A 9286-nucleotide genomic window follows, 5' to 3' on the forward strand; every position below is an offset into this window, starting at 1 on the left:
CTCCAGAGATGCTCAATTGGGTTTAAGTCAGGGCTCTGCTGGGCCATTCAGTAACAGTTACGGAGTTGTTGTGAAGCCACTACTTTGTTTTTTTAGCTGTGTGCTGAGGGTCATTGTCTTGTTGGAAGGTAAACCTTCGGCCCAGTCTGAGGTCCTGAGCACTCTGGAGAAGGTTTTCATCCAGGATATCCCTGTACTTGGCCGCATTCATCTTTCCCTCGATTGCAACCAGTCGTCCTGTCCCTGCAGCTGAAAAACACCCCCACAGCATGATGCACTGTTGAGGGCTGTATTGGACAGGTGATGAGCAGTGCCTGGTTTTCTCCACACATACCATTTAGAATTAAGGCCAAAAAGTTCTATCTTGCTCTCATCAGACCAGAGAATCTTATTTCGCACCATCTTGGAGTCCTTCAGGTGTTTTTTAGCAAACTCCATGCGGGCTTTCATGTGTCTTGCACTGAGGAGAAATAAACATTTTATTTGATCTTTTCCCTTGATGAGATCTGATTAAAAGAAAATATTTCTTTGCATCTCACCTGTTAGCCCTTGAGAGATTGGTCTAATAATGATGACATCATCATAATCCTTTGTTGTGTCCACTACACATGCAAATGTGATTGATAATAAATGTAAGCCAATAAACTTTATAAGACAATAATTTAAAATATTATCTGTAACAATCTTGATTTTAAAGGAATGTTTTTTTAATTGATAAAAAAGTAAAAACCTTTTTTGATCTCAGAGTTCAGTCCGCTCGTCATGACATCATCATAGCTCTCAGGTGTGTCTTCTACGAATTCACACACATTCATTAAATTCTAAACAAATCTGAAATATATACCTTAAGCACACTGGTATCAGTCCATCAGTGATGACATTATCATAATACCCTGCTGTGATCTCTTCCGCATCAACACAGAATATGTTTGGATACAAAGCGAAAATTATGAAATTACTTTTGGTAATGAATCATGAAGAGTTCAAAAGGTCACTGACCTTTTAGGCCACTGCCATTTGTGACATCATCATAATATGCAGTCTCGAAATCTTTTGCTAAAAAAGGAGAGCAGACTGTTAATATAGAAGTAAACAGCAGTATTTGAATAGTATTGTGTCATTAATCAAATATGTAATACAATTAGTTTACTTTATGGTTTTTTTTTTGAGTGGAATATGGACCGAAAATGCATTTCATCTCTCTAACCTGAGAGAAGCTCATCAGCATCTTCATATCCAGAATGCAGTTCTTCAGAGATGAGACTCCCTGTTAAAGTAGAGCAGAACAGTCAGAAACATGTTCATCATTACAAACAAATTAAATCCTCATTTCCTTTGCATTATAAAGAAGACAACACAGAACAAATATTATTTATTTGAATTTCTAAAAGCATTATAGGCAGAAATCTCTTTTTGTTGGGCCTGTTAGCAAACACACATGTATCCTCACATGAACCCATTCCTCACTGCCTTCCAGAAATAGACACACACACACACCTGCAACTGCACCTACACTTAAAAATATATGAACATCTCCTCATGACGGTCCAAAAATACTAACAAGAAGAGACACACACAGGTTGTGTTTACATGTTTTATGGAGACATTCCATAGGCGTAATGGTTTTCATACTGTACAAACCATATTTTCTATCGCCCTACACCTACCCTACAACTAAACCTAGCCCTAAAAGGATATTGTGCACGCTTTTACTTCCTCAAAAAAACTCATTGTGCATGATTTATAAGCCTGTTTCCTCATGGGGACCTGAGAAATGTCCCCACAAGGTCAAAATGTACTGGTATTAATATCCTTGTGGGGACATTTGGTCCCCATAACGTGATAAATACCAGGTACACATACACACACACACACACACACACACACACACACACACACACACACACATATAAACATGCACCTGCAGCTCTGTGGTTTTCTGTCAGGAATTCTGTGGTTTGAAGCAGGAGGTTTAACAGGACTAATAATAGATGAACATCAACTGTCTGACAGACTATAATTAATGCTATTAAATGAGATTCATGGCTCATGTCTCACCCCTCTGAGTGAAGTGATTGTGTCTGTGCTGAATCTCCTCATAAACGGCCTCAGTCGTCGTCCTGTGTCTCCTCTTAGAGAGAGCTGTGAGTGTAGACAGACAAACCTGCTGTCAGTTCACAACACATGACTGATCACACACTGAATAAGACACAATATGACAGACTCTGGATCTCTCCTACCTCTCCTCATCACTCTGTTCTGCTGAATCAGTATAAGCAGTGGCACTAAGAGCAGGAAGAGCACAACTCCCAGTACAATCACAAGCACTGGGGGGAATGGAGGAGTAGTGACTGATGTTGAGCGCACTGGAGAAGAAGCTGATGTTGTTGTGGCAGGAGTAGTGGACACTGACAAATCTGTCAAAACACATGAAAAATTATCTGAAAGACTGATTTAAATACCAAACATTATCAGCTCTAAAATTATCTAAAAAATGTAGTTGTGACCTGCACAGGTGAGTCCAGCGTGCTCTTTATGTGAGCAGTCAGTGTGGTTATTCAGGGAGAGAGGACAGTCCCACAGGTGAATCTCATTCCCTCTGCACTCGACTTTGTTCAGCCACACAACACCTTCACCAGCACCAAAGACTGAATTCCCATCAGCCCTCAGTGCTGATCCACAACCCAGCTGCCTGCAGACCACCTGAGCATCGCTGATGTCCCACTGATCATCACAGACTGAGCCCCACACAGCGTTATGATACACCTCCAGCCTCCCAGAGCACCGGCCCTCCCCTCCACTCAGTCTGAGAGGAACATGATCTAAAACACACACATCAACCAGCACTGAGCAGCTTCAGCACAACATTTACAACAAAATACACTCTAAAACTGAAGACAGAATTTAAAAAGCAAATTTAAATGCACTGATTTTAAATGCAAATAATGCAATGTACAGAAAATAATATAAGGTAAATGTAGGCTTAAACTAAGACACAAAAGACAAATTAACTAATGAATTGCAACTAAACACACACTGAAACTAGAGCTATTAGCTTTAATGATGTTTTTATTTTTTCAGGTAAATCCTGGTTTAAAAATGCAGATATTAGTCATTTAACAGTGATTTAACAGTAATGTAGGGAAATACTAGCCTACATTAACAAATATGTTGTGAATAAACTTACGTGTGCACTTTCTCTGGTAAGGAGATGGTAAGACAAAACATGTCAGATGACTCTGGGGAGTCTCACGAGTTTCTTCCTCTGTGATTATTCCTTGATAAAATTAAGAAAAGTACACAGAACATTAGGATAAGACGTGAGATCTCTGAGGTAATTTTTTTCACTATTCTGTTTTTCAGAAATATTCATTTACTTATCATACATAAAAATGTATGTACAGACACATTATTATTGAAACAGTATTAAATTATTTAAACATTATCCAACCTGAGCAAGTGATTTTGGCAACTTCATCTTCACCACAGTTATTCTGTCCCCAGGGTGAAGATGGACACTGCCACAGATTTAAATCATGTGGTCGACATGTAACTTTATCCAGCCAGTTGGGAGCTGATTTCACTCTTGGTGTAGAAGCATATAAAACACCAGATCTTCCACAGTTCAGCTCTTGACAGATCAGACTTGCTGTGTCTATGTCCATCTGGTTCCAACACACATTTCCCCAGGATCCATTGTAGAAAACCTCCACATTCCCTTCACATCCCTCAGTTAACCTGATCTCTTTAAACTCTAGATGAAAAAGGATGTCGATTAAAAATACTTAAATTCAGGTTGTGGTAAAGCCAAAATATGAAAGGAAAAGGAAAGGATGTGACATGTCACCAAGTATGGTGACCCACACTTGGAATTTGTGCTCTCCATTTAACCCATCCAAGTGCACACACACACACTGTGAACACACACCCGAAGCAGTAGGCAGCCAATGCTGCAGCGCCCGGGGAGCAGTTGAGGGTTCGATGCCTTGCAAGGGTCTCACCTCAGTCGTGATATTGAGGGTGGAGAGAGTGCTTGTTATTCACTCCCCCCACCAACAATCCCTGCCGGACATGAGAACCTGCAATCTTACTCTCTTACCATTAGGCCACAATATATCAGCAAAACAATAATTTAATATAAGGCTAACGCATGCTTCAAGCACTGATTGTGTGTACAAACTAATAAACACAGCATGTTTTTAAAACAGCTTTATAATATGTTATTAAAATATGTAATACTTAATACCTCATAGAACTGCTGCATTAATAGTAATGTAATTTCATTGGATCCATTGTTCCTTTATATTTTGTAGTGGGCAATTTTTTTTCGTAAAGGAAAATAGTATACACTTAAAATTATAAAATAATTTACACTAAAATCGATCATATTTATTTATTTGGTAAGTAGCCACAAACTGCATCATACAGCAATTACTGCAAAACAAAACCCATTAGAGCCCTTTTGTTCTTGCTCACCATGGAGTTTAATTATTACATAGGATATTTTGTGAAAAACAAATAGCTACATTATTGATAAACATTTACACTAGTGTGCTGTTTACCTGAGCACATGACTCCTACGTCCTCCTTGTGATTACAGTCATGTTTTCCCCAGCCTGGAGAAGAGCAGCTCCACAGGGACGTCTCATTCCCCTCACACTCCACCTCATCCAACCATATGGGTCCAGAACCAGGACCAAACCAGGCTGGTACCTGCTGGTTACTGAGGGCCACTCCACACTGCAGCTGTCTGCACACCACATGGGCATCTTTAATATCCCAGGAGTCATCACACACTGTCCCCCATGAGCCGCTGTGAAAAACCTCCAGCCTCCCTGCACAGTCTCCCCCAGAACCCACCAGCCTGATGGACCCGTGATCTGGTAGTCAGAGAAAGAAAGAAAAAACATTATTGATGATCACTAACAACTGAAGAATCTGTCCAGATGTTGTTGTTCTCACCAAGGCAGGTGATTGACAGCTGTTGTGTGGAGCTGCAGTTGAGAGTTTGTGGAGAGCTGCAGTTCCCCAGATGAGCTTCACTCCCAGAGCACTGGAAGCCCGTCACACACTCATGACTGTGTTCAGGACTGGATGAAGAGGAGCCGTAGAAGTTCAGCACAGAGCCACAGCCCAGCTGTCTGCAGACCACAGAGGATTCATTGAGACTCCAGGAGTCCAGCAGAACTCTCCTCCAGACCTGATGGATGAAAACCTCCACCTCCCCCTCACACTGTCTCTCTCCAGACAACCGCACCAGACCATCATGAAGAGCCAGAGAGGAACCTGAGTGATAGATGTGCCATTTTATTAAGATATTTCAAAGTAATTTACAAAGGCATTTTATAACTTTTAAAAAATATTATTCTCTCACCAGAGCAGATGACTCCAACATCTCGTCTATGAGAACATTCAGCTCGACTCCATGAAGAGATGGAACATTCTGAGAGTTTTGTTTCATTCCCGTCACAATCAAACACATCAGCCCAGATTTTACCACTTCCCTCTCCAAACCAGTCTGATCCCACAACAGACACAGCAATCCCACAATTCAGCTGTCTACAGAGGACACTGGCAGCTCTCATATCCCAGCATGCATCACACACTGTGCCCCATTTATTTGAGTATTGACGCTCAACTCGACCAGAACAGATGTCAGGGTCGTTTGCCAGTCTGAGGTTAACATAACCTGGACAAAGAACATAAAGTTTAACAGTATGAAACTAGAAGCTAAAGTTTGATTACAAACTTTAAATGTTGGCTTGGAGAGCCAACCCGGGCAGCATTGGGGCAATAGAGGCAGAACACTTGTGTGTCCAGCGTTCATCAGAGTTGGCTAGCTGGATGTGAAATAATTATTTGTATTGTTTTTATATGCTTTTAATTGTTTTCCCTGCTTGCTATTTTCAAAGTTTTCTCACTCAAATGAAACACTGTAAATAGGTCTTTGAACTGAGATCTTGAAGGATTAGTTATCCTGTGGGCCCCCTCTTTTGGACAACATTAGCAGTATGAACAACGTGAACATTGCATTGCTTTCATCATTATTGATCCTTGTTAGAGCAATAAATAAATGCATACATAGATACATAAAAGAAGCCAAGACAAATGAACGATTTTTTTATGTAGTAAAATTGAAGACAGAAAGCAGAATGTGGCCGCTTTAATGTTAAATTCCAATAATGATCCACATACGATTTATTTCTCAACAGTTCACGTTCACTTAAGACATAAACAACTGTTTACGATTATATTCGTTAAGCTTTGGTGTATTTTGAAATTATCTTGTCTGTGTTTGTCCGAGAGAAGTGTTTCTTATTGGCAGAAGCGAGGATTAATGTAGTTCGGAGCACGTGCGTCAAATCCACAACGCATTGTTGTGCAGTTGACCACACAAGCAGAAATAAGCAAGCATTTGACATTTGTAATATATTACTCTTATATTGTTATGTTGAATCGTGGGAGTGTTTTTATTTAAATACCTTTAAAAGACATGCAAATGATGTCTTTGTTGACGGAGAACAGAGACTCAATGTAGCTCTTATAATGTTCTTCTATTTTTATTGTGTACAATCGCTGGAGTGTTTTTATTTAAATGCTTTTAAAAGACGTTCAGTGATGTATAGCAAAGACCCTTCAAGGCAAGTCATGTCACTCGGCGGCCATCTTTGAAACGCTATTCGGGCATTCAAGAGCATCTTTGAATGGGGAAACATCAAATTCTCCAAAACTGATCACTAAGCTTACGATTAAATTTCATATTTAAAATCACCAAATAAATCCAACAAGAACTGCCCCATAAATATGGTTCCTTGTGCTCCTATAGTGTTAAAAAATGCTTATTTTTTAGGCAAGATGAGCCAGTGCGCATGGGCAGTACTGAGCGCACGTTTCAGAGCGCCTATTGTTTCTATAGCAACCAGGACTTCTGACGGCAGCTGCGGTGACGCGCTGACTTTCATGAAGCTCGTCTGTATTCACTCTGAAGACAGCGCTTTCGGATTGAAATAAAACGGCTCACAAGCGCCTGAATTTATGTCTTGATGTGCTCTAATCGGTGGATTGACTTAAATCGCTGGAATATTTAAATTTTAAAGCGGTCAATTACGTGCAAATTATGTAGTTTTGTGGGCACGTTCACAGAATTTACGCGGTGAAAAAAAGCGGTTTGAAATAAAATAGCTGCAAACAGCCGAATTTAGCTCTTGATGTGTTCTTATGGGTGGATGGAATGCAATCGCTGGAATATTATAATTTTAAGGGCGGTATAATGCGTGCAAATAAGTTTCGTGAGCACATACACAATGTACGTGCCGAAGGCTAAAGTGAAAGTAGGTAAGTGGTCCCCTCCCTTCAGTGGAATGGAATTGCTCCTTTAGAGGGGGCATCTTTTCTCAGCCTATGCAAGTCTATGGAAAATTTTAATGTACAAAAATTAACAAACTGCAAGTCTGATCAGTCTAAAAAGATATAGCAACAATCTCGTGGTCAGGGCCCAGGTCTCTGACAAGTTTGGGGATTGTGGCATTAAAGCCCTAGGAGGAGTAGCGTTTGGAAAATTTCGGATCAGAAGAATAATAATAAAATGTTTTATTATAAATCTCCAAGCCAACATAACAAGCAAAGTGATTTTTTCTAGCGACTGCTCCATTACCAGAGCATTGCAGTCCAATATCATTCTTATGGGTGCAGGTGTGATTGAGAGAATAGGATGTTGGACACAAAATTATATAGGATCCATTTCCTCTGCACTGAATATCATGTGTCCATATCTGAGCATCTCCTTTGCCAAAAGCAGCTGCTCCTAGCACCTGTACAGGAGCCCCACAGTCCAGCTCTCTACACACAACCTCTGCATCCTGCTGGTCAAAGGCAGCATCACACACTGACATCCACGACTGATCATGAAGCACTTCAACTCGGCCAGAACAGCGAGAACCTCCAACCAGCCTGACTCCTTAAAAATATTACAATTTATATTTGCAAATTCATGTCTTAATATTATTTTATAAGACTAAACTGGTTGCATTTTATCATTTGGCAGCAGTTTGATTTGTGCATAAAATTCACTTACATTCTTGCATTTTGTTCACATGAGATTGAATGTTTTTTTCATTTAACAGATATCAGAAAAAAACTTTTGTAAATAAAATGCACCAAGCATGTCATTAAAATGTATTTTGTATGTGAAATGCTCAGTCATTAAATGAGATAATTTGTATTTTTATTAAGAAAAATAATTGCCTAGAACAAAAAAAAAAAAAAAAAAAAATCATGTTGTCCACAAAATTATTTTTTGTTCTATATCAGGATTCAGCATGTCACATAATACTTATAATATATAAAACTTCAGTCCGCACAGGCACCTAATGTAAAACTGAGCACTGCAAAAAAAAAAAAAAAAAAGACTTTTGTCTTGTTTCTAGGTAAAATATGTTAAAATTCTTAAATTAAGATGCATTTACTAAAAGCAAAATGACAAGATATTTAGTCTTGTTTCCAGGGGGGAATAATTCTGAAATAATTCTAGATGAACTCACCAGAGCAGACAACTCCAGCATCTTCAGTATGATTGTATCCCCATGATTGAAGTCCCCATCCATCGGATCTACAGTTTATCAATGTAGACTCTGATCCAGTACACAGTAAATTAGAAATCCAGATCTTTCCTGTTCCTTCTCCAAAGTAAGCACTCTTTGGTGCACTTACAGCCTCACCACAGCCCAGCTCTCTACACACCACTGCAGCGTCTGGCAAATCCCAGCTAATATCATTCACTGTTCCCCACTTACTATCATGAAGAACCTCCACTCTACCAGCACAGTGACTGTTAGAACCTACTAATCGCACTGGTTCTGAAGACAAAGTGGCACAATTTTTTTGTTTTACTATATTATTTAAGAATGTTATGTCAACACGCATATTTCACATGTCATTCACCTACCAGTGCATACAACGCTCACATGGTTGTCATAGGAGCACAATTGTGATGTTGATGTTGGACAAAGAGCAAACTGATACTCATCTCCACTGCACTGAATCTCTTGTGTCCACATCTGAGCATCTCCTTTGCCAAAAACAGTTGCTCCTAGCACCTGTACAGGAGCCCCACAGTCCAGCTCTCTACACACAACCTCTGCATCCTGCTGGTCAAAGGCAGCGTCACAGACTGTGTACCATGTGTTCCCCTGAGGCACCTCTAATCTCCCAGAGCAGCGAGAACCTCCAACCAGACTGATGCCTGGAATGTTAGTTATAAAAACTGTTTAAATCAACATTAAAAAAA

At 39.8% G+C, this 9286-nt stretch overlaps 1 protein-coding gene across 1 annotated transcript; it reads right to left on the reverse strand.

Annotated features, from left to right (window-relative positions):
• Positions 1 to 991: 991 nt before the first annotated feature.
• On the reverse strand, positions 992 to 7892 carry LOC141332777 (scavenger receptor cysteine-rich type 1 protein M130-like). Its single transcript, XM_073837737.1, has 10 exons — positions 7655 to 7892; positions 5375 to 5689; positions 4963 to 5286; positions 4563 to 4880; positions 3452 to 3754; positions 2508 to 2822; positions 2241 to 2417; positions 2059 to 2142; positions 1208 to 1267; positions 992 to 1056 (listed from the first exon to the last, which is right to left on the reverse strand). The coding sequence occupies exons 1-10, from the start codon at positions 7890 to 7892 to the stop codon at positions 992 to 994; spliced, it is 2199 nt and encodes a 732-aa protein (XP_073693838.1).
• Positions 7893 to 9286: the final 1394 nt, after the last annotated feature.

Source organism: Garra rufa, chromosome 4 (assembly GCF_049309525.1).
Source record: "Garra rufa chromosome 4, GarRuf1.0, whole genome shotgun sequence".
Taxonomy (NCBI): Eukaryota; Metazoa; Chordata; class Actinopteri; order Cypriniformes; family Cyprinidae; genus Garra; species Garra rufa.

Bases quoted from the DNA above. Each gene is read 5' to 3' on its own strand.
- LOC141332777 (XM_073837737.1), bottom strand. From the start codon at position 7,892: ATGTCAGTGTGTGATGCTGCCTTTGACCAGCAGGATGCAGAGGTTGTG. The intron at 5,690-7,654 runs GTAATGGAGCAG...TTCTTTGTCCAG, and splicing joins TATTGGACTGCAATGCTCTG to GTTATGTTAACCTCAGACTG. The intron at 1,268-2,058 runs GTGAGACATGAG...CTACTTTAACAG, and splicing joins CAATCACTTCACTCAGAGGG to GGAGTCTCATCTCTGAAGAA.